Raw genomic sequence first — 25452 nt, forward strand, 5'->3', positions numbered from 1 at the left:
TCAATATCAGAAATCATCAAGGAAATGCAAATTAAAGGCACAATGAGATACCACCACACCATCATTAGAATGGTCAAAAGTAAAAAGAATGTAAGGGGAATTCCCTGGTGGTCCAGTGGTTAGGACTCTGAGCTTTCATTGCCAAGGGTCTGGGTTCAATCCCTGGTCGGGGAATTAAGATCCCGCGTGCTGTGCGGCACAGCCAAAAAAGTAAAGTAAAATAAAAAGAATGATAGGATGTTGTCTAGGATGTTTAGCAGTTACATTGCTGGTACAAGTGAAAAATGATCTGACCACTTTAGAAAGCTATTTGGCAGTACATAGTAAAGCTAAACACATGTCTGCCCTGTGACTCAGTAATTTCACTCTTAACTATACACCTCACAGAAATGAGTGTATTTCATTTCATTCACACAGAATATATCTACCCAAAGACACGCACAAGAGTGTTCAGAGAAGCTTATTCATAACAGCCAAATGTCCATCAACAGAAGAATAGGTAAGTCAATTGTGGTACAAACATATACCACATATATATTTACTACATGATTCCAGTTACATGACCTTCTAGAACAGGCAAAGCTAATCTCTCCTGGTTACTTTTAAGGAGGCTATTAACTGGAAGAGGGAACTTTCTGGAGTCCTGAAAATGTTCTTTATCTCAGTCTGGGTGGTGGTTACAAAGTAGTGTTCATTTGTGAAACTTTATTAAGCCATACACTTAAAATTCATGCACTTCACTGTTTGTATGTTATAATTCAATTTTTAAAGTTTTTTTTTTTAAAGTTTACCCCCCCCCAAAGACTCCTTCTTTTCCCTTTATGTGTCACAAATATTTTATTTTAGACAAAGTCTTAGTACAGAACCTGTGCTGTTTTATGAATTTCCACGTGTTGTCGCCTATAAAAGGTCTGCTTATAATTTACATATATACCAACCTGTTCACTGGGTCAAATGTGGCATATTGACCCAAGAAAATTTGGTTACTCACAATTATTATATAATTGGGGGGAATATTAGAGGCCTCCAGTTGTCAGACATAGGATTGGGCTCTAGGTTTCCCCCCAAGAACCTCATGCTCAGGTGATCTGTTACAGTGAAGGCAGGTCTCAGACAAGATTCTGTCATACATTTGAATATCTATTAGCAGGAAGACAAAAAACCGGTCCTACAAGCCATTCCCAAAGCTCAGGGAGACACTGGATTTCTGGCTTTTAGGCACTCTGATATTCATCTTACACACACACAAAAATAGAAAAGTCTAGCACAAGCCAAGCAGCCTCAGAGTGGTGCTCTCGGCCTGGAGCTTTGATCTATTTGAGTATTCTGCCACTTAGTGACAGATCTGTTGCCTAACTGTGACCAAAAATCTGGCAATATTGCTTTTTTTTTTTTTTTAAATCTCGTTTAATGGTAAGTCCATTCTAGGAGGCCATCAGGGCTGGTATGACACTCTAGGCTGTCAGGGACTTGGCTCCCTTCTATTGCTGCTTTGCCATACCTATGGTGTTGCCTTCATTTTCTTGGTCCAATTTTGCTCATGACCACATCCACATCTAGCTAGTGGGAAAAGAACAAACTCATTCTCTTTAAGAACGACCTAGAAATTGCACATATCACTTTTCCATCTCATTGACCAGACATGGTCTTATTTAGCTGTAAGGGAGGCTGGAAAAAATGCAGTTTTAATCTCTGATTGGCCATGTGTTTGGTTAAAAATCAGGGGTGATCTTATTATTATAGAGGAAGGGGAGAGCCAATACTGGGGGATAAGTAACAGTCTCTGCCATAATGACAAAATTGGTCAGGCTGCAACCCTTCTCAGAAGAATTTACTCAGTTGATTATTTCTGCCTTGAAACATCCTCCCCTTTTAGCTTCTATGGCACCATATTTTCCTAGTACCTCTCAGGCTGTGCTTATTCTAGTTCCTGTACATGCTTTTCTTCCTTTATCCAGTATCCAAAAAGTTGGAATGCTAGAGGGTTCAGTCTTGGGCCCTCTTATCTTCACTGTCTGTACTCTCTCTAGGAGAGCTCATCTAATGCCATGGCTTTAAATGTCTTCTATATGCTAATAACTCCAAAATTTGTATCTCCAACCCTGACTTCTCCCCTAAGTTCCAAACTCATTTACCAACTGTCCACTTGACATCTCTACCTGGATGGCTAACAAGTATTTCAAACTAAATGTCTAAGCTAGAATAATGCCATTATCCTAGACTAATTGTTCTCAATATCGGAGGAAGGGCAGGGAAAAAGCAATAACCATCTCTTAGTATTTAGAAATGTAAGGGGATTTTTCACTGCCACGATGGCTAGGGGTGCTATTTATATTTCTTCTAAAACTTTTTTTTTTTTTTTTTACTCAGCATCATGTTTGTGAATTTCATCAGTGTTAATGCATGCAGTTTTGGTTTATTTGTTTTCATCATTGTATACTTTATTATTTCATGGTTTAATTACACCACAATTTAGTTACCCATTCTTTTTTGATGGACATTTAATGGATTTCCAATTCTTTGCATTTATATACTATGCTGCTATGAATATTCTTGAACATGTCTTCTTATGCACAGATGTAAAAATTTCCCTAGGATATACTTTTAGGAGTAGACTTTGGGGCCATCAGCTATGCATATCATAAACTTTAGCAGATATTACCAAGTTGCTCTCAAAAATAGTTGTACTAAATCTACACTCAAACAGAAGGTCTTTTAGTATATTATCCTACAAAATTATGTTATTAAAGAGATGGACATCAGCATGAGAGAGAGTCTTCTTGATGCTTCATCTGAAAAAAGAACCTTCCTGGTATGCAGCCAGGAATCCATTTTCCCTGAAGGGTGGTGGCTGCATGGAGCTTGGCTCCTAGAAGAGAGACAGAGACAGAGACAGAGATAGAGGCAGAGACAGAGAAAGAAAAAGAGAAGAAAGAGAAAGTAAAGGATCAGGGACCTGACGGGAACACTAAATGTTTTGCAGTAAGTGGTTTCTGGTAACAGATTGTATCTGCAGTTCTACCCAGACACTGTGCGGGCATAAAAGGAGCAGGGTCATTTGTTTAGGTGTCACTGTCTCTAGGCAGAGTGTGGGTCCTTTCATCCCCACTGCCAAGCTCCACACCAGGACATTAGTAGGCATGTAGTAAATAGTATGCTGAACAGCTGAGTGGGCATACGCTGACATGCCTATGATTTGCCCTGTTAAGTACCTATATTCTCACTGACTTGATCAAAAAGTGAATTAAGTTTTTATTTTGTCTGGTACAAAGTAGAGACTAGATAAATATTTGTTGAGTGGATAAAAGAGAACATGATTCATTTGAATTTAAACTACCTCAGCATAACTCTATTAATTTTTTCTCATTGGCTTGATGTAATGTCTGGATTGAACCTATAACTGAATTTTTTTCCAAATAAATTCATTTGATCTGTTTTGGGACTGCCAAAAAACTCTGAAATCACTTAACAGGCTATTTCACCAATGCCATAAAAATTTTAAATTTTCCAGAAACTCAGGGGAAAATAAAAGATTGCCTCACCACAAGAAAAAACTCCAAAAAAAAAAAAAAAAAGAAAAAACTCCTTTAAGTGACTAAAATTATTGTGCAAAAAGTATACTAATAGAAAAGGGCTCTTGGGAATTCCCTGGCGGTCCAGTGGTTAAGACTCCGCGCTTTCATTGCCGTTGGCCCGGGATTCAATCCCTGGTGGGGGAACTAAGATTAAAAAAAAAGAAGAAGGCTCTAGCAGACCAACAGGCTTCTGCACTAGATGGCCTTTCAGTTTTTTAAAATGACGTTTTTTGTTTGTTTTAAATTAATATATGCTGCTCCTCTTCCTATATGCCAGGCACAGTTCCCAGCAAGGTACATATGTTGTATCACATTTAATGCTCACGACAACTGTACGAGGTATAAGATATTTAGCAATGGCCCCATTTTATATGTGAGGGATAGAGAAGTTGAGTAACTTGCCCAAGATCACACAGCCTGTAAACTGGAGAGCCGTTATTTGAATGCAGGCAGTCTGGCTTCAGAATTCCAGCTCTTTTTTTTTTTTGGCGGGGCTGCGCATCATGCGGGATCTTACCTGGACCAGGGATCCAACCGGGTGCCCCCTGCAGTGGGAGCGCAGAGTCTTAACCACTGGACCGCCAGGGAAGTCCTCAGAGTTCCAGCTCTTAAACGCTCTACTGTACTGTTTTCTCAACTCTAAGATTCCATGAATTTTTCATTTTTAAAAAATTTTACTTGTCATTTTTTTAAGGGGGAACTATTACGGATAATTAAAACAATTTTTTAAAAAGTATAATCTGAAAAAAAAGTCAACCACTTCATGTGAATGGACAGCCTAAGGAAGGGCTGGAAATACAAGTTCTGTCCAGAAATACTTAAAAATAAATATTTAACCTAATACCCTCCAATGTCCCGCTTGCCAATTTAACCCAAACTCCTCGAACTGAGGGCGGGACTTCTCCGGCCTTGGGAGTCCGCGGCCGCCGCGCATGCTCAGAGCGCGGAGCCGGCTCAGGTCCGCCCGAAGCCCCGCCCACCCTGGCCGCAAGGGCTGCCGGGACAACCCCCATCTTCTTTAGGCGCGTTGGGCAAGCTGGCGGCACTGGGGAGGGGAGACGTTGCTGTCGCTTTTAGTGACCCTGGGGCGCCTCTCTGCGGGACCGAAAACTTAAAGGTGAGCAACTCCAGGTGGCTAAAAAGAAGAAGGTACAAAAGGGTCTGCTTTGCGTGGTGCGCGACGGCGCTTTCCCTTTCCTTGCTGCCTCACGCTGGTTGCGTGCGCTCCTCGCCTTCCTCGCGTTCGGGGCGAGCGCCTCGTGGGCCGCAGCCGGAGGCGGCGCGCTGGGCTGGGGAGAGAGGGGCGCGGGCAGCCGCGAGGTGGGGAGCCGGTCTCTGCGTTCCTCGCAGGAGCTAGGGTTCCCCGCACGTGGTTGGGGCCCAGGTGACCGAGTGGTTGCTTTGGGACGGGCTGTGGCGGGTTCTTTGGACCCAGGCTACCCGCATCCCCACTGCGTCTTTAAGGTTTCGTACCTCCACCGCTTTCCAGTGTCGCTGAAAGCGGATGTTTCGGTCCGACTGTGTAAGTTTCTGGAGAGGTCGACGTGGGTAAAACGCCGAAGGTTCCTTGGATCGTGTGGGACAGATTGGAGGCCGGGGAATCGGGGCCGCAGGTGTTCCCCGGGCGTCACTCTCTTGGGTTTCAATGGTCCTCATTCACTCACATCAAGGCTTCTGAGCGAAATTGGAAAGTGAGGGTAATATTTCACTTCTGGTTGTATGTACATTCTGAGAAAGTATCTCATGAAACGAAGTTCCAATATTGGGTAGGCCAAAGAAGTCTTACACGGACTAAATTGGTCTTTTATCTCACCCGTTGTTTTATAGGGGGCCCTAGATCACAGTAATAACTTAGGAATTATGGTCGACAACCAATGCGTAAGATTGGGCAAATTTTGTAGTGAGATGTAGCACCGTAGGAGAGCTTCCAGTGTGCATCCAGGTTGTATTGCATAGCAATTACACATTGTAAAGCCATGCCTCCAAGAAGTGTACCAGTCATAGTTCATCGCTAGAGTTAATGAATGGCAGATATCCTTGATGAATTCTTTTAAATATACTTTTGTACACGGTGTTTGGATGGTTTTAATGGAGCACTAGAAGCAAGTAATTTGAAGTCAGGAGACTTTGTTATCCCTAGCAAACCAACTTCACAGCTTCATTTTTTCCTACAGTGCTATTGTCAGGGATGTGAAACAGGAAACTGGCTGTAAGGTTAACCAATGTATTAGTAAATTAGTCGGCATACACCCAGTTTAATGTTGTTTTAGTGTCCTCAGGTTCTCAAATGATCATTTTCATATGTTCCTTATCATTAGTATTTATTTAATCTAACCCTGACTGTATGTAGTGTTTGAATTTTTTTCACCTTAAAGTTTTGATACATAATCTTGTTGATGACAAGTTTTTGGTAAGTCAGCTATGACTAATTTTAAACGAAATTCGGCCCACACCAAACAAGACTGAGATCCACAGTAATATACTGACAGATGATGATCTACTTAAACCTGGTAATGATTGGTAAGTGGTTGAATGGAGTTTTTTCCCGCAAAGCTTTCTAGATCAGCTAAATGAAGATAACCACTCACTTTGTTATAGAAGATGGAACAGTGATTTACTGGAAGGGGTGTGGATTATCCATAGTTTTTCATCACTAATTTCAGAGTTTTCTTTTGTTGAAATTTGAGAATTGAGTAGAGAAATTGAACCCATGAAATTAAAAATTACTGATTTTTAGGAAAACAGTGGGATATTGATAATTTTAAAACATTCTTTTAATGGTCTTGAGTTTTATGTAAAAAGTAAATAACTTTTTTATGCCATTTGGGAAATTTTACAGATAGCCAGAATGGCAGAAAATGGTGATAATGAAAAAATGGCTGCTCTGGAGGCCAAAATCTGTCATCAAATCGAGGTATGATTCCTGTGGTGTTACACTGCAAAACCAGGCTCTTTGAGAGGAAATTTAGGGCCTCAAAACAAATACAGGTAGACCATTTAATTTCAGTGTATTGACCTATTGAACTTTTGGTTTGTCTTTGATTCTTGGAGTTAGATAAATATACAGTAGTATACAGTTTTATATTAATGGAGCCTGTTTCTGAAACTCAAGAACAAAGACATTTCAAAAGGTAACACTATAGTGTTAGTTAACTTTTTTTGTGCTTTAGTTTCCTAGTCTGTAAAGCGAGGATAATAGTGTACCCTCCTCATAGGGTGGTTGTGAGGATTACATTAGTTCACAAAATGTAAAACATTTGGAATAGTGCCTAGCACATAGTAAAATAATTTTTAAAATCCTTTGTAAAATACCTTCCCTGTTAAATAGCACTTTATTCTTGCAGGTTCTAGTAGTTTTTCCTGCCCAATTAGGTGTTCTCAGCCATTGTAACTTTTTAAAGGTGTTTGTTTGGTTTTTGGGGTTTTTTTTTTTTTGATGTGGACCATTTTTAAAGTCTTTATTGAATTTGTTACAATATTCTGATTTATGTTTTGGTTTTTTGGCCCTGAGGCATGTGGGACCTTAGCTGGAACCTGCAGCCCCTACATTGAAAGACGAACTCTTAACCACTGGACTACCAGGGAGGTCCCAGCCATTGTAACTTTTAAGAGTATCTGTTTTCTCTTAACAATTTTTTTGAATTTAGGTATTGTATTTAAGTTGGTGCTTTACAGTATCAGTAATGGCTACATGGGAAATTATCTCTTAATTTATGTTTCATATTCTTAACCGAGGAACTTCAGATCATACTGTTCAGTGTTTTTTGCAACTCTCAGAACTTTTTTAAAGTTGCACTTCTCTGTTATTTTAAATTTCCTGTGTTACAGCTTTTTTTTTATTAATTTCTTTATAATCGTGAAGAAAACTGTATATAGAAAAAGTTAATAATGTCCCACAACCTGCCACCTCTCAAATCTCACCCTCTTGAGGTAATCAAGGTTAAAAGCCTGATGAATACCTTTTCACAAATTGGTCAGTGCTCACAGTAACATAATTTTTTCCCCTTTCCCTCCACCAAACATAGGATGCATTATGGGGGAGTAGTTTTGTATCATCAGTAATTTACACCATCCCCTATTTGATATGTAGGACATTTTCAATTTTTTAGCTGTAGTAGTTCTATGATAAATATCTTCATATATAAATGTTATTAAACATGTTCACTGATTTCTCTAAGATAAAATTCCTAGAGGGAGATGTACTGCCTCAAGGGTTATACACGTTTTTTTACAACTTTTGATTTTTGATACTTACTGCCAGTTAACATCTCTACCTGCATGACCATTTCTCTGTGTTCAGGCCAGTACTGGGTATTCTTGTCTTTAGAGTTTTGGCTAAATGCTTTTCATTGCTTTAAATTGAATTTATTTGGTTAATAGTGAGCTTGAACTTTTTAACGTTTATAGTACATTTTTATTTTTAGTAATTAAAAAAAAAAATGTCCTTTACTGGGACTTCCCTGGCGGACAAGTGGTTAAGACTCCATGCTTCCAATGCAGGGGGTGCAGGTTCCATTCCTGGTTGGGGAACTAAGATCCCCTGGTTGGGGAACTGAGATCCCCTGGTTGGGGAACTAAGTGTGGTGCAGCCAAAAAAAAGTGTCCTTTACTCATTTTTCTATTAAGGTTTTCAGAGTTTTTTCTTCTTCTTCGTTGATTTATAAGAAGTATTAATAAACTTTTGTGTTTGTCTTTTACTTTTTATGCTACTTTTGGCATTCCAAGTAGTCACACCTGGGTCTTTTCATGTATACTACTTTTTTCTTTGTTTAACATCTTCATTGGAGCATAATTGCTTTACAACGGTGTGTTAGTTGCTGCTGTATAACAAAGTGAATCCGCTATATGTATACATATATCCCCATATCTCCTCCCTCTTGCGTCTTCCTCCCACCCTCCCTATCCCACCCCTCTAGGTGGTCACAAAGCACCGAGCTGATCTCCCTGTGCTATGCGGCTGCTTCCCACTAGCTATCTATTTTACATTTGGTAGTGTATATATGTCCATGCCACTCTCTCACTTCATCCCAGCTTACCTAATTTTTTAACTTTTAAATTTTTCTAATTTTTAAAAAATTAGAGTGATTAATCAGATTATTCTAGTTTCTTAAATTTAACAATCTATTCTTTCCACACTGACTTGAAATAAGAGGCTTTTCATATACCAAATTCTTAAATATGTTTTTGTTTTAAGGCTTTCTAATCTATTGTCACATCTGCTAATTATATTGTTTCAATAATTATTTTTAGTTTTATCTTTCTGTTAATATGTATTATAAATATTATAGTGTATTTGAGAGAATGTTTATTGCCAGTTAAGTTTTTTTTTTTTAACATTTATTTATTTATTTTGGCTGTGCTGGGTCTTAGTTGTGGCATGGGGACTTCTTAGTTGTGGCATGCCTGTGGGATCTAGTTCCCCGACCAGGGATTGAACCTGGGCCCCCTGCATGGGGAGCACGGAGTCTTACCCACTGACCACCAGGGAAGTCCCACCAGTTAAGTTTTGACATGTATTTTTAAAGACTAGAATTTGGTGATGTAATGGTAATTTTTAAAACTCAATATTATACAGTGCTCTGCAATATACTGTAATTATCTTGCAGTATTATTTTGGTGACTTCAATTTGCCACGCGACAAATTTTTAAAGGAACAGATCAAACTGGATGAAGGCTGGGTACCTTTGGAGATAATGATAAAATTTAATAGGTAAAAACCTTTCTTAAATTATAAGATTTTCTGCTAACAGCAAGTGCTACTACTAAGTTTTACAATGCTTTTATATATATATTTTTGCAGGTTAAACCGTCTAACAACAGACTTTAATGTAATAGTAGAAGCATTGAGCAAATCAAAGGCGGAACTCATGGAAATAAGTGAAGATAAAACTAAAATTAGAAGATCTCCAAGCAAACCCCTCCCTGAAGTGACTGATGAGTATAAAAATGATGTAAAAAACAGATCTGTTTATATTGTAAGTGGGCCTTTAATGCATTTAATTATATCTTAAATTTATTTAGAAAGCACATAGAGTGGATGAGAATAAGGGCTCAGGAATCATAGCTTCACCACCTACTGTATATCCTTGGGCAATATTCTTAGCCTCTGTAAGCCTTATCTTCATAAATGGGGATAATATATTTTACCTTATAGAACTGTTGTGAGAATTAAATGAAAAAACCCATATAACACTGGACAAAATCTTTGACATACATATTGTAAGTACTCAGTGCACATCAACTGTTCTTACTTATCAACAGCTAAACTTGTTAGCTGTTTTCTTTAGCACATTAATTTTTAAGTAGATTTTTTTATTCTGCAAAAATTCAGACATACAGAAGCAGATTGAATATATAATGTACCATTATCCAACTTCAACAGTTACTAACGTGATTAATCTTGTTTTATCTTTGGCCTATCTGGATTATTTTGAAGTGAATCCCAGATAAACGAGTCACTTCTATTGCACTGGTCAACAATGGCTCTTAACCAGAGCTATTAAACATTTAAGAGACAGAGAAAGAGAGATATATATATCCTCACTTCATTTCAAGACACAGTAAATCAGAATTTCTCACAAATCGTTTACTTGAGTTGTCATTTGTACATTTCTTCCTACTCTTCACAGAAAGGCTTCCCAATTGATGCAACCCTTGATGACATAAAAGAATGGTTGGAAGATAAAGGTCAGGTACTAAATATTCAGATGAGAAGAACATTGCACAAAGCATTTAAGGTATGGTTGTATGATGTAACAGACTTTTTCTAGTAGAAAAATACTTGGGATGTAACTTTAAAAAAAACCCCAACTTTTCTTCCACTTTTAATAGGGATCAATATTTGCTGTATTTGATACCATTGAATCTGCTAAGAAGTTTGTCGAGACCCCTGGCCAGAAGTACAAAGACACAGACCTGCTAATACTTTTCAAGTAAGTCAACTTGCTGATGTTTTTTTTTTTGGCAACTTAGTTGTCTGGAATTGACACACTGGGGTAAGGAGTATAGAATAACATTCTCTACAGTAAGACCAGTATTTTTAGTATCCTTAGGCATCCTTTGAGAAATGCTTGAAGTTTGCTCACTGGATCTACTAGTCCTTTGAGACTATAAGGAAGTGTTAGGACCTTTTCACACAATTAATAAGGGAGGTTAAGTTTTAGGACTTACTTTGCATGTGAAACTTACAGTTAGGCTTGATGCTAAAATCTGAGCTTTTGGTGTGGTTAGAGAATAAATCACTGTACAATTTTTATCCTTCTCGTAATCTATATATGCCTGTATTTTTATACAGTACAAAGGATTATTTAATAGAGATTTGAATCACATTCTTGGTGTGTGTGTGTGCGCACCTGTGCGTGTGTCTAAAAATTAGGACAAACCAGGACATTTTCATGACATAGTTGTAGGGCCATAATCCCCTACTTTTGCATTGCATAGTCTTCTAAATGCTGTCTACTAAACCTGATGGACTTAGAGATGCACAGTGATAAATCATGCTGTCAGTGTTAAACTCTCAGATTTTTTTGACTTGTGATTTTCATAATTGCTTATTCTTGGGTCTCAGGGATTTCAGAATTTTTGCTTTTGTGAAATTAACACAAAAACTATGAAGCAAAGTAGCTGCATAACTTTTGGTATACTTTCTTTTTTCTATACATGAAAAATGAAAATCAGCATGAGATTCTTAGTGAATATAGGGTTTCTTTTTTGTGGTGATGAAAATGTCCTGAAATTCATTGGTAGTGATGATTGTTGTACAATTCTTAATATACTAAAAGTCATTGAATTATATGCTTTAAAAGAATGAATTCTATGGCATGTGAATTATTTCTTAGTAAAGCTGTTATTTTAAAAAATAAGAGTAACTTCCTTAATGTATTTTGAATTTATAAGTAATTTTGTTGATAGAGAATGTAACATTCATTCCTGTGCAATGTCTTAAATCATTCAATATAATTTGCAGTCCTCTTTGTTCTCATGAACTTAGCCTTTATATTTTGTGTCCTTCAGGGAAGATTACTTTGCAAAAAAAAATGAAGAAAGAAAGCAAAATAAAATCGAAGCTAAATTACGAGCTAAACAGTAAGTATGTTGAGCTAATCATAACATTTTAGTTCCTTAAAGCTCTGACAGGTAGTAAAGTTATTGGTTCTGGGAAGTGAGGTTGATGATGAGCTCTGAAATGAGTAGCAGTAGGCCTTCCTTTTGCTAATGAAACATTGAGGTCTTAAGCTGCCTTGATAATCTTGGGGCCACAATGTGTTGCAGTCTATCATCAGACAGTCAGAAAGCCTAAGGACTGGCTTTGGTTTTTAAGTAGTTTAGTCATCATGCTTAAGTTTAGTCATCATGCATGATGCTTAATCATGCATCATTAAACTTTATCAGGGTTTAATTTTCTCATACATGAAGTAAATGGAAACGTTCTAATGATATTTTTACTTGTAGAGAGCAAGAAGAAAAACAAAAGTTAGCAGAAAATGCTGAAATGGTACGTATATATTACTAAGAAATCTGTAATTCAAATTTAGGAGAATAAAAAGCCTGGGGACTTTCTAAAGAAAATATGTAAGCAAGTCTACAGTTGTCATATCACTGAAGTACTAGCCAAATATTGCCTAAAATTATTATTTATCCAGTGCAGTAAGATTTATATAATAACTAATTATTACTTGCTGGAGAAGTTAAATAAGTTAAAATCAGAAGCCATTGTAGAACAGAGGATGATAAAGGAAAATGTACCAACTACTTAAACTATTTAAACTTATACTACTTCAAAATAGCATTTTAGTTTCTAGCTTATTCCTTGTATGTATATATATATAGAGAGAGAGAGAGGTATATGCCATTTCTGGTTTGTGGTTGCTTTTAAGAAACTTTTATCACCTTATATATTTTTATAGAAATCTCTAGAAGAAAAGATTGGCTGCTTGCTGAAATTCTCGGGGGACTTAGATGATCAGACGTGTAGAGAAGATTTGCATATCCTTTTCTCAAATCATGGTGAAATAAAATGGATAGACTTTGTCAGAGGAGCCAAAGAGGTTTGGAAATATTCATATGCTTTTTACCACTCAGTTTAAAAGTTCATAGAAACTTATCTTTTAGAAGATGACATTAGTAGAAGAAAGCAATTTTTTGTTAGTATGTTTATGAAAATAGTTTCTACTTGGTCATTTACTTTCTGTTTTATTATTGCTGTAACTGGATGTGATGTCTGATATTTTCTGAATTGTGCTATAAATAACTGTTGGAATTAGTGACTTCAAGTTTTTTAATAACTTCCTGATGTTCAGTAAAATTCCCTGGCCTTTGTTTTCTGTCTTTGGTGTAGGGAATAATTCTGTTTAAAGAAAAAGCTAAGGAAGCACTAGATAAAGCAAAAGACGCAAATAATGGTAACCTACAATTAAGGAACAAAGAGGTCACCTGGGAAGTACTAGAAGGAGATGTGGAAAAAGAAGCATTGAAAAAAATAATAGAAGATCAACAAGAATCCCTAAACAAATGGAAGTCAAAAGGTCGTTAATTCTGATTTTCTTTGACTATTTAACTCATTTGCTTGGGTAAAAATTTTAATTGGTGTTAAAAGACATTGACAAGAGGTTTAAAACATAATGGATTTCTCAATTTTGTCTCTACAGGTCGCAGATTTAAAGGAAAAGGAAAGGGAAATAAAGCTACCCAGATTGGGTCTGCTAAAGGAAAAGTACAGTTTCAGGGCAAGAAAACTAAATTTGATAGTGATGATGAACATGATGAAAATGGTGCATCTAGTAAGTTTTTTTAAGTCCTTTGGTACTTTGATGAGAAATTATTTGTGGGAGAAAAACAAATATGGTTTTACAACTTCTGTGTAAGTGATGTTCTCAGATTGTGATTGACCTTGGTTATGCTATTTTACACGTGGAAAACAAAGATGTTTGGAAGCTAAGTTTAGAGAGCAGGTCCATACTAAAGGAAAAGCCTTTTCTCATTGGTGTAGGAAAGTTGTTGCTAATCTGTTTAAACAATTATTTTTTATAGTTATGCTCAATATTAACATAGAGTAATGCTTACAGTGAACTTAACGAAAATTAATTGTCATTGTATAGGACCAGTAAAAAGAGCAAGAGAAGAAACAGACAAAGAAGAAGAACCTGCATCAAAACAACAGAAAACAGAAAATGGTGCTGGAGACCAGTAATTTAGTAAACATTTTTTATTCATTTTAATTAGATTTTAAGCTGCTTTTGTCTTTGGAGGCTTTTAAAAAGAAAACCGAATTAGGTCCACTTCAATGTCCACCTGTAAGAAAGGAAAATTTTGTTGTTGTTTAACTTGTCTTTTTTTTTTGTTGTTATTGTTATCAAAATGAGTATTTTTTTATGTATAATTCTGTTTGTGTTCTTTCAGATTATTCAAATATCAAAAGAAACATTCTTCCACTAAATTGCCTTTGTAATATGAGAATGTATTAGTACAAAGTAATAAAATGTATACTGCATAAAAATAAAATAAGTTTATTTTTTATTTTTGTGCCCAAAGTATTTGAGAATTTATCTTAAACCAGCATATTGGCTGTTGTGGTTATAGGCCCATCCCAGAGTTAAGTACTTATCTTCTAGGCTGGCTTTCTGTATTCACTCAAGCAACTTGATAACATTAGAAATAATTACTTACTGTGAAGTTTTTCAGTACTGAACGTAGATAAACCAGAATCAAGAGACTTACTGATTTCCTTTTATGAAACTTGTATGATGCCGGCAGGTCATATCGTAGCTCTACAAAACAAAAGCAACCTAAGGGTAAAAATTATACTTCCAAACATTTACCGCCCTTGACTTAGAAAAAAAAAAAAATTAAGGAAGTACTAAATGCTGATAAGCCAAACATTTCAGACCTGTCACTTAATTTATCCAGGACTGATTTGATATATCCCCACGATAAGCCATGGCAAACTGAGCCTGGCATTTGTTTGGGTCATTTATATCAAAATTTGAGATTATGGGGAAGAGTATAGAAGGTTAACAAGTGGACAAAAAAGTATATCCTATGAAAATATGATAGTATTTTCCTATTTTTAATTTCCTAAATAATCTATAGCTACCAGTTGCATAACAACCATGCTTATTTTTAAAATTTCCGGTTTGGATTTTAGTAATGGTAGTAAGTAGCTAATTATTTTCCTACTGAGCTCTCAAATGAAAAACCACTTTTCACATTCTTTTCTTCTAAAGGATAATGTAGGTTCTCAAAACTTAGCACTGATCAACTTTAGAGGGATGGCAGTAAGTCTACCTACCTATGCTTCATATTTTGCAACAAATTCTAACTCCCTAAATCACAGCTCTCAACTTTTAATGTGCAATCAAATCACCTTCAAATCAAATCAAATCCTGTTCAAATGCAGATTATAATTCAGTAGGTCTGGGCACAGCCTGCAATTCTTCCAGTCTGACAAGCTCCCAAGGGATGTCAATGCTGATGGTCCACATTTGAGGACCACACTTGGAGTAGCAAGGCTCTGGCTTGGTGTCCTACTACTGGAACTGTTCTAAGGTCTGCATGTTGCATATTATAATACCTTAAACTAGGTAAGGAATGACAATACTGAATATACTAGGAAGACAGACTTTTACACATTACATTACTAATTATTATGAAGGCAATAGATCTAGTTATGTGGTTAACCCTGTTTGTTAGTACTAATCCAGTCAGTTTATTATTGTGTAAAAAAATTTCCCCCTTATTGTACTCTTATTTCAGGCTTTTCAGAATTACTTGGTTTATAGTTAGCTTCTAGTTACATGCTTTTCCCATTTTGATGTTTGTGAATATTACCCAGTTTACTAATAAAAATGTATCAAACATGATTTACATGGTGTGGATGATTATATTCTATCCCCCACTAAAAAAATTAAAAGCTTCATGTTATTTGACTCTAGGGACAATTAGAAAGTTGAAATAGAAGGGTAATCCAGGCATAATCTGGTGGTATTTTCCAGGAATGAATTTCAAACTTAAGTCCTGACAAACTCTAAGCCCAAGCTCTTAAGTCACTGTGATGAGTATAAGGTTCTGTCTGAGCCTGGAAAGAACAAATACTTGGGTGCCATTAAAAGTTTTCAGTAAAATGCATAAATTGGGACAGTCTTGGGCAAACACTGATACCCTGCCTTTACTCCATTTCCAACCCACTACCAACCACCCACATTTTGCCACACTAAGATACATGTTTTACAATATCTTTTCTCAGCACATGTAAAATTTCTGGTTAGGCTAATGCCTGTTGGCCTTCTTAGATAATTAGGGTTGAGATTTGTTCATGAGAAACATAATTTGTCTTACCTGCAATAATATCTATCTTGATTTTCCATTCTGCAGCTTTCTTTTGAATATGCTGAACATAAAATAACATGTTAATGTGAGCTGATCTTTAAACAATTTTTAAAAAATTGCTTTTTACTAATACTTGATTGTAAGTTTTCAAGCTTTCAAAATTTCATTAGAATTTAGACCCTTAAAATTTTTTCAACTGGATGAATAATATTTTGAAAATACGAAACCAAGCCATTTAATAATCTGAGCCAAATTACATAATTAAATTCAAGTAATAAAGCTATTATTTCAGAAGTGCATCAAAGTAAATAATGTACTCATGGTTTCTGCAGCATTATTTCATCAATATATACAGGTATCCTAGAAACCATTCAGCAGAGATCTATGTCCATGAGCAATTCAGTGGCAGTATGGTACAGAGGTTAAGGAAATGGTTTCTGGAACCAGACAGCCTGCATTTGAACTGAAGCTCTATTAGCTATGTAACCCTGAGCAAATTACGCATTTTTTTGCGTGCCTCAGTTCTCTCGTCCGTTAAATGAGGATGATCATGATATCTCATCAGATTGTTGCAGAGTGTGAAAAGTGCTTTGAACTGTGGTGGCATACAGAGCAAGTACTAAATGTTAGCTATTTATAGGTCTAAGAATTTTGAACCACTTCATAAAATTTTTGATTACTAATTTATAAAAATTGCTTTATGAATAAAAATATATACACAACACTCCAACATTAATAAAAATGGAAAAAAAGTTGCTCATAATCCCCTAAGTAAATTTTATGCATAATTTTCTAGAACTACTGTAGTAGAGATAGCAATATTTGGTATAAGCATTTTGTTCATGTTGGTAGTGTTCACAGTACTCAAACTGATTGATAAAATACTCAATTATCCCTATGTTTGAGGTTCAAATATTTCCATTATAAATAATATAATATGTTTGTGCTTGTAGTCTGTTCTTGAATTTAATAAATAATCCCAGTTCTGGGCATATTTTTTCCCCTACTTCGAGACCTAAAATTTCTGTATAAGGATATATAGACATTAGGGGCTTCCCTGGTGGCGCAGTGGTTGAGAGTCTGCCTGCCAATGCAGGGGACACGGGTTCGAGCCCTGGTCTGGGAAGATCCCACATGCCGCGGAGCAAATGGGCCCGTGAGCCACAATTACTGAGCCTGCGCTCCGCAACAAGAGAGGCCGCGATAGTGAGAGGCCCGCGCACCGCGATGAGGAGTGGCCCCTGCTTGCCGCAACTAGAGAAAGCCCTCGCACAGAAACGAAGACCCAACACAGCCATAAATAAATAAAAAATTAAAAAAAATAATACCTAGCATATATATTAAAAAAAAAAAGGATATAGACTTTAATACAAATAATATTATAATTTAATGGAATCCTAGGATCCTTGGTAAATTTTTGAGAAATAAAGTATGATGACAGTTCTTTGCTATCTGAGCCCTAAGATTAGTGAAAGAGGTTTTAGATGTTAGATTATACAATGGAATGTGGTTGGTTCTGGCAGAGATGTCAAAGAATAAATGGGGTAAGCTTGGGATAAACACTGAAAGAACAGTGCCTGGCCTACCTACTTTGCTTTAACTATAAGCCAAGAACTAAATTCTCACAATGCCTAATGAAAGAAGATATGGCAACAGCCGTTAAGAGTCATCCAGCTTATTAACATATCTGCCAAGATACCGCTTATATTTTACCTAAGTATTTCTATCAAAAAATTCTATCAAATGCACCTCTATTATGGATAGAGGGCCAAGCACTTTAAAAAGACAACGGTCTACAGTTAAGGGGTCTGAGGTAAGCTTCAATAACAATGTTACTAGTTATACAGAATACTTAAAACAAGCAAAATTATCACAAAGCTTAGAGCAGATATATCTACAGCATAAACTAAGGACTGTCTTAGTATTAAAAGTTCATTCATTATCATACCTCCTTCACAGTATGCACAATACACACCAGGTTAATTTCTCAAATTATTTAGTTGCTGTGCTAATGGAAATACTTCTACACTGCCAAAATAAAAATGGATTTAAGTAAATATTTGCTTAAAATTCTATTAAGCGGATCAAGACAATGCTGATACTGCTGCCTCCTGGTGGTGGAACATGGCAATACCAAACAGTGAAGATGGGAGTTCCTTGGTAATGTGACTGCAGGAATTCATTCAATTAATTAGACTTTGCTGCTTAACTGCACTTTTTATTGGCATATTTTACTTGGTTTGCATGAATTGTATATCAGTAATATAAAATTTATGTTATGCCAAACTGCAGAAGAGTTCATAGCAGGCCTGACTGCTTATCCGTAGAAAGGTCTACATGTAAGTTTGGCCTTTGGCTAGAGTATGGGAACTTAGATTTTGGGAGAGTTTCCACTCCCCATCCCTTAATAATAGTGGCTCACTGTGCTTAAAATGTTTATGCTGAGTACCTGTTTTGTTACTGGGAGTCTTGAATTTGGGTATGTGCCAGGCAGGGGGTGCCTATGTGATGAATACCCAATAAAAACCCTTGGCACCAAGATTCCAGTGACCTTCCCTGGTTGACAACATTTCACATGCCTTGTCACAAAACTTCTTTGCTGGAAGAATTAAGTGCATCCTGTATGACTTCACTGGGAGAGAACTCCGGAAGCTTGCACCTGGTTTCTCCTGGACTGTGACCAATGCACCTTTCCCTTTGCTAATTTTGCTCTGTATCCTTTAGCTGTAATAAATCCCAGTCAAGAGTATGACGATATGCTCGGTCCTATGAGACTTCCTTGTGAATCATCAAACCTGAAGATGATCTTGTGGACCTCCTCAACACAGGCTTTTTAGATACCAATAATTCCTGGTGTTTGTTTTCACTTACTGAATGGGGATTTATTTACCAGTAAAGTCATGTTGTGTTCTGCTGCTTACCTGCAGGGACCACTACTAATTGTTTAACAGTATACAGGCATACCTCGGAGATATTACAGGTTTGGTTCCAGACCACCGCAATAAAGTGAATATCACAAGAGTGAGTCACCTGAATTTTTTTGTTTCCCAGTGCATATAAACGTTCTGTTTACACTATACTGTAGTCTATTAAGTGTGCAATACTTTATTGCTAAACAATGCCAAAACAATTATAATAGTAATATCAAAGATCACAGATCACCATGACAAATATAATAAAAAAGTTGGGCATACTGCAAGAATTACCAAAACATGACACAGAGACACAAAGTGAGCAAATGCTATTGGAAAGATGGTGCTGACAGACTTGCTTGATGCAGGGTTGCCACAAACCTTCAATTTGTAAAAAAATGCATTATCTACACGGTGCAATAAAGCAAATGGCAATAAAACAAGGTATGCCTGTATATATTTTTAGCTATGTAATTTTATATATTTTTAAAGGTTATTAGATTACCATATATTCATAATTTGTTTCCAACTGAATTCCAGTACACTGCATTTATACAAATAAAATATTTTTCCTACAAAACTACTTTAAAATCTCTTAATACATGTCTGATTTAAAATAATAACAGCTAACATGACAACTGCCAGACACTATTTAAGTGCTTTATAAATATTAACTCATTTAATCCTCACACCAACCCTGCAAAGTATAAGGTGCTCTTAGTTCCTCATGCTGTAAGAGTATAGGTGAGTACAGGGTAGGTGACGAAAATGAACTCAAGTACCTTGACCAAGATAAGACAGCTGGGAAGCAGCAGAGTTCAGATATGAATCTAGGTAGGCTGGCTCTATAGTCTGTGTTCTTGATCACTATGTTAAACTGACACTAAAAAAAGGTACCGCCCCACCCCCAATTTTCTGGAATACATCCTACACAGCCTTATGTGTTATGTGCTGACAGTGAAGAACAATGGAAGAAGTGGGTTCTGAACTCAGATCAGTTCAGCCTCCCAGGCTCAGTGTTCTGAAAAACCAGGCCGCCCTTGCCTCCCTTATGCACACCAGGCCACACCAGGACACTGGGACGCACCAACCAGGGCTTACGCAGGCAAACCAGGACATACTGGAACCACCGTTACGCCTACTCCTCTATTCCTGAATTATATAATCACTCTCCTGTTAACAGCTCCTGCCTGAACAAATCTTTGACAAAATAAAGCTAATCACAAATGCTAGCTAGTTAAAGGGAAAACTTACTTTCTAAGTGCCAGATGTTTTAAAAGTTCAGGAGAATTAGATACCCTGGTATTTAGTATTCACAGTAAATCCTTAAAATACTGTCATGAATTTAAAAATAAATGACACAGAATATTATGATGATTTGAACTTACTTCTCTAGTTGAGGATTTGTGTAAAGAATATACTGCTGTTCTTGCCATTTCCAAAGCAGTCTTCAGAAAGGCCATATCTGTCCCTGTTAAGAGTAGAAAAAGCTCCTATTTACATTATATACCTGTTAACAAAATAGAAGATTAAAGGAATACTATAGGTATTTAGAAACATTTTTTTCCAAACTCCAAAATAGCCATTTCAAATTCTTTCTGTAACAAGACAGGGTACAAATAACCATGATATCTAAATATCTTTTAAGGTTGATGGAATAAAACCAGAATTATACTGTCTTGTTTAAATGGGGCTAAAGTAAAAATTTTAATATTATATTCCAAATTAACAACTTTCAAAGAGGGCAGAAGCAAACAAGTAAAGTAGTAATCAGAATGGTGGGGGCAGGTGGAGGGAGGACTTTTTAAACTATGCGTGTCTTTTCCTCTTCTGACTTCTTACCCTCCTTGCCCCCAAAATACATAAAATAAATAGCCACAGTGAGTCACTGTTACTGATGGACACATGTTGAAACCTTCAAATGTTGAGACATTAAAAAGAGGTTCTAAAAATATAAAAGCCTTTATAGGATTCATACTCATTCATAAGGGTTAGGTAAATCATTCTAGAAAGCAGATGAAGAATAGTAAGTGGATAAATTTGTTCACTTAGCACAAACTTATGAAAACAAAGATTGAAAAATTCAATTCCCTAGCCATGCATTAAACAAACTGAAATTCAAACTGTAATAACTATACAGGTAAGAGATTGGTTTATTTAATGAACAGTGATAAAATCACTTAACCCAAACAATCTATGAGAAAATGGTTTTTAAAACTTGCTTTTCTACAAAGACACCAGTACACATGATTCTTATTACTAACCTTTATTATTTTTGGTCCCAAAGGGAGGATTCATAATTACTGTATCAAATGACTTGGACATTCTGTTAGATAATGAGCACACATCACACTGAACCATGTCAACATTTGTTAACTCAAACTCTTCTACATTCCTATTAAATATTTCCAACGCATCTTCATCTATGTCGAATCCAACACACAACCTATAAATATAAAACACAAAGTGACAACTACTTAAAGCTCCCCAGTCAAAACAACAACAAAACCAAAACCATGTACCTTTGTAACCCAACTGACCAAGTGACAGTGAGTGTTGTCTTTTAACAGTATGATTTCCCAAACTGTCAGGGGTTGGAAACTCAGGTTCATATAAAAGAGGGGCATATGACTTCTGCTGTTACTGTTTTTTGTTGTTGTTGTTTTTTTAGTTTGTTTTGATGTTCTGCCCATTCTAAATGTACTCGGTATTAGATTCTTGCTCCTCTCATCTCACACTATAGAGTCCCATAAATATAAATCAGTTGATTTTATTTACTCTTCTTATTAAAACCATCCCATACCCAAACAGTATGTACTGGATCACATACCCTGCTCCCAGCATTGCAGTTCCGATGCTAAGCACTCCACAGCCACATCCTAGATCTGCAACCACTTTATTTTCAATGTCATCATATGTGTTATGAATTGTATAGAGCATACATGCTGAATGATCAAAAAAAAACATATTAAGGAATAAGTAGGCAAGTTGATGACCAAAATCCAATTTGTGCAAATGACTCTTTGTAGAACAATTTCTTATCTTGCATTATTTACACCTCCCCTAAATCGTGTGCCAGATTATTAAAAAATAGTAAGGTATAATAACTTGGTATGTAGTTAAGGATAATAACACATACCAGTGGTTCCCCCAAACTAGTCTCTGCTGACAACGCCAAGAATGACAAAACTTTGAGGTAAAATGAGAAAAATAAGGTCAAAATGTTTTATTTTTCCTCAACCTGTTCAAAACATTGCCATACACATATACATATATCAGTTTTCTTTGATGTTGAAATATCACTTTTATGAAAGGATGGTAAGAGTAAATAGGTTTAAAAAATATCTTTCCTTGTCAAAATATAGACCTGGCAACCCTATATCAGTTTCCAAAACTGTGAAATTTTACTGATCTTTGAAATCTGTAAGTCTGGGAACCACTAATACTGAACAAGCATTAACATTAAAACAGAACTTTTTTTGCAGCAAGTTTGTCACCATAACACAGGTACTGTAAGTTCAAGCTAGAATGGGAAAGGAAAAGGCCTACATCCACAATATGGCCTTTAGACACATATATTCACACACATATATTCATGATCTACAGACACACGTATCTACTAATGAGACCTGATAAGAGAACTATTGAGGAGCAGAACAGAAGCTGCTGAGATGAGAAAGGGATCTTTCAAATACATGAAGATTGGGGCTATACTGAAGGTTAAGCATGAGTAACTTCACTGACATCTCCCTGTGGATATCTGAACCCACCAAGGGCTGCTGGCCATCACTGATGCCCCAGAATCTAGAGGTTTTATCAAAAACACAATTACAGGGATGTGTCAGGCTGACTGTGCTGTTCTGATTATTGCTGTAGGTGTTAGTGACTTTGAAGCTAGTATCTCAAAGAATTAGCACAACCATGTGTATGTTACACACTGGCTTTGAAACAACTGATTGTTATTTGGAAAAAAAAAAAAAAAAAAGGATTCCACTAAGAAACCCTGCAGCCAGAAGACATTAAAGAAATCATTATCTAAATTGAGATAACTGGTCTTACCTCAGACACAATTTTGTGCAATTTTTGGTTGGAATTATGACAATATGTTGGGAGTTAAGTGCAGGTATACACGTTTTTTCCTTGACTTTCTTTGGCAGCTTAGAAACAGAACTATGTTGAAGTTAGGGGGACTCCTCCTTGCAGATGTTCCCAACAAATTAATTTTCCTAAGACTCCCTCAATGACTTTGGTAATATGTTTATTAAATATAAATGGTTTTTCCTGTGTTCTTTTACTTCCAGTATCAATCTCTCACATCAAGCAACACTGCTGATTCTCCAATCATTTGTTAAAATTGAAATGCATCCTCATCTTTAATATAGCACCTATTATGGATTTGTTAAAGCTCAGTCCTTCCACTACCAACTCTAGTATTCATTTCTAGGGCAGAGTATAGCGCGTAGGAATCCTCATACTGGCAATTCGTTACACCGGGAAACGGATCCTTATTTAGCAAGTATTTACTGAGCTCCTAAGTGGTACCAGGAACTCTTCTAGGCTCTGGGAATTGTGTGAACAAGACCAGCACATTTTTGCCCTCAAGGAGTTAATAGTGTGATAAGATTAACAAACACATTAAAAAGTGTCTGACAGTGTTGAGGGGTATGTAGAAAAACAAACAGTAAAACGATAGAGTGTCTTGTGCGCGGGATGTGTTCAGGTGCAATGTCAAGCAAGTCCTCTCTAACGCAACATGAAATCTTAGGGCAGAATTCCTCTAGACGTTCTCTGTATCCAAATAACTGTTCTATTTTCACAATGGAGTGAGTAGACAGGACTAACCTGCGAGACAAGGGCATGGTCAGCAGCCGCCCTACCTGCAATGTGCGGCCTGGTTGGATACTGTTCTAGAAGGAGCTTGGGCTTCTCGAATCCATCCACTTGTTGCAGGTGACTCTCTAGTTCCTTAAGCCTTAATTTCTTCATGTTTCAAAAAGTGTGCGTTCGCAGGGTTCAACGGCGCTGGATCTGCAGAGAAACCTACTTCACCTGGATCTCCCCGCCAACTCCGATCCCCCGCCCCTTTTTCAGCGCCGCGGGCTGAGGGCCAGGCTGGGAACGCAGGGCGCGAAAGGTACACCCGGCTTAGGCGGTTCTCGCTCTCCTCCCCGCGCCAGCGGTGGGCAGAGTCCTCGGCCAGCCTTCGGTCCGCCTCCAGGGTACCCCGCGCCGAGACTGGACTGGAGTCGCTGAAGGCTCCTCACGCAGCGTCTCCGCACTTCCAGAAGCTGCTCTCGCCTCGGCCGGGACCGGAAGCGCCGTCACGCACGCGCACACGCGTCCGCCATCCAGCGGTCCCACGCCGAGCTGCAACCGCGGCCCCGCGCACGGGTTCCGATGGCAGCCGAGCGCTTCCTTCGCCTGCACAGCGGTACCGTCGGCGCCCACAGGAAAGTCCGCCCTTCTCTCCCCCCAGGGGCCGGCCCCCGCCACATGTCGCGTGGTCATTACCGTCTAGTTTTTCCTTGAGTACTGTCAGGTCCTTGAAGGAAGTGGGGAGAAAGAGGGTGAAGGTGAGGGTGAAAGTCACGGTCGATTTGTTTTAATGCCCACTGTGGTCCTTTCTGCCTCCTGTCTCCCAAGCTCCCTCTCAAAGAGTAGAAACCTCCACTCACCTTTGCTTTCCTTGCCATTCGCATGCCCTACTTTGTTTCCCTCTTTTTAGGTCAACTGTGTCACTTACCTCAGCTCCTACAGCGTGGTGATGTCCGAGAAGCCCAAGCAAGAGAGAGTTTAGATTAAGGAATGGGAAGTGGTGTCAAATGCTGGAAAGAAGTTAGGGTTTCATAGAGTAGGAGCAGAAGCTGAGTTGTCGCGGATGGAGAACTAAATGGAAGTTAAGGAATTAGAGTAAATGGGAACAATTCTTAAGAAAAGTGGCTAAGAGGAGTGAGAATGGCTGATGCTTAGGCTGGGGGAAGTTTTTTATTTACCTTTTAACTGATAGAAGGATTTGTGAACATACCTAAATTCAGACAGAATAGAGGTAGTTGAAAGGCAGGGGTTCAAAACGCAAGAAAGAGGATATTGGATGGAGTTAGGATCCTGAGAAGGAATGATCCAGTGCTTAAGTGAAAGGATTGCCCTTAATCTGGGGAATGGACCCTTCTTTTCATTATCAAAGGAAGGGGAAAAAAAGGAGTGGATGGATGAGGATGAAGTAGAGTGTCTGAGGCTGCTACGTCCTATGAAAAACAGAATTCAAAGTTATTTGTTATGAGGATTAAATCAGTTAATACATGTAAAGTTCTTAGCACATAAAGTTAGTACATAAAGTTCTTTGTCACATAACAAATGCCCAGTAAATGTTTGGTGGTGGTGGTATCTGTTGAGAGGGAGGAGCTAGAGTGAGCAGTTTGAGCTAAATGGATGATCCAGACTAGCCGAGTATATGGAAGGACAGTTGACCCATCTGAGGCAAAGGCATTTTTTTTAATTTTTAAAAATTAAATTAAAACTTTTATTTTGAGATAATTGTAGATTCATACATAATCGTAAAAAACAGCACAGAGATCCTGTGTATCTTTTACCCCGTTTCCCCTAACAGTAACATTTTGCAAAACTGTAGTACAGTATCACAA

General features: G+C 37.4%; 2 protein-coding genes across 5 annotated transcripts; one reads left to right on the plus strand and one right to left on the minus strand.

Moving 5' to 3' along the window:
* Positions 1–4562: 4562 nt before the first annotated feature.
* Positions 4563–15433, plus strand: SSB (small RNA binding exonuclease protection factor La). 2 transcript variants are annotated; one of them, XM_036858199.1, is made up of 12 exons: positions 4569–4692; positions 6415–6489; positions 9182–9285; positions 9376–9550; positions 10205–10312; positions 10407–10507; positions 11589–11660; positions 12027–12069; positions 12482–12622; positions 12913–13099; positions 13223–13354; positions 13673–15433. In XM_036858199.1, exons 2-12 carry the CDS (start codon positions 6424–6426, stop codon positions 13762–13764), a joined length of 1221 nt encoding a protein of 406 aa, XP_036714094.1. In that variant the 5' UTR covers positions 4569–4692; positions 6415–6423; the 3' UTR covers positions 13765–15433. The 2 variants fall into 2 exon arrangements, with proteins under 2 accessions (XP_036714095.1, XP_036714094.1); XM_036858200.1 differs by lacking the exon at positions 9182–9285 and having other exon boundaries at positions 4563–4692.
* METTL5 (methyltransferase like 5) lies at positions 13769–24141 on the minus strand. 3 transcript variants are annotated; one of them, XM_036858202.1, is made up of 7 exons: positions 23689–24140; positions 21642–21756; positions 21076–21257; positions 20200–20282; positions 15909–15960; positions 14292–14341; positions 13769–13865 (listed from the first exon to the last, which is right to left on the minus strand). In XM_036858202.1, the coding sequence occupies exons 1-7, from the start codon at positions 23795–23797 to the stop codon at positions 13827–13829; spliced, it is 630 nt and encodes a 209-aa protein (XP_036714097.1). In that variant the 5' UTR covers positions 23798–24140; the 3' UTR covers positions 13769–13826. The 3 variants fall into 3 exon arrangements, with proteins under 3 accessions (XP_036714097.1, XP_036714096.1, XP_036714098.1); XM_036858201.1 differs by having other exon boundaries at positions 13842–14341; positions 23689–24141; XM_036858203.1 differs by having other exon boundaries at positions 13842–14341; positions 23654–23753.
* Between the last annotated feature and the right edge of the window lie 1311 nt (positions 24142–25452).

Source organism: Balaenoptera musculus, chromosome 7 (assembly GCF_009873245.2).
Source record: "Balaenoptera musculus isolate JJ_BM4_2016_0621 chromosome 7, mBalMus1.pri.v3, whole genome shotgun sequence".
Taxonomy (NCBI): Eukaryota; Metazoa; Chordata; class Mammalia; order Artiodactyla; family Balaenopteridae; genus Balaenoptera; species Balaenoptera musculus.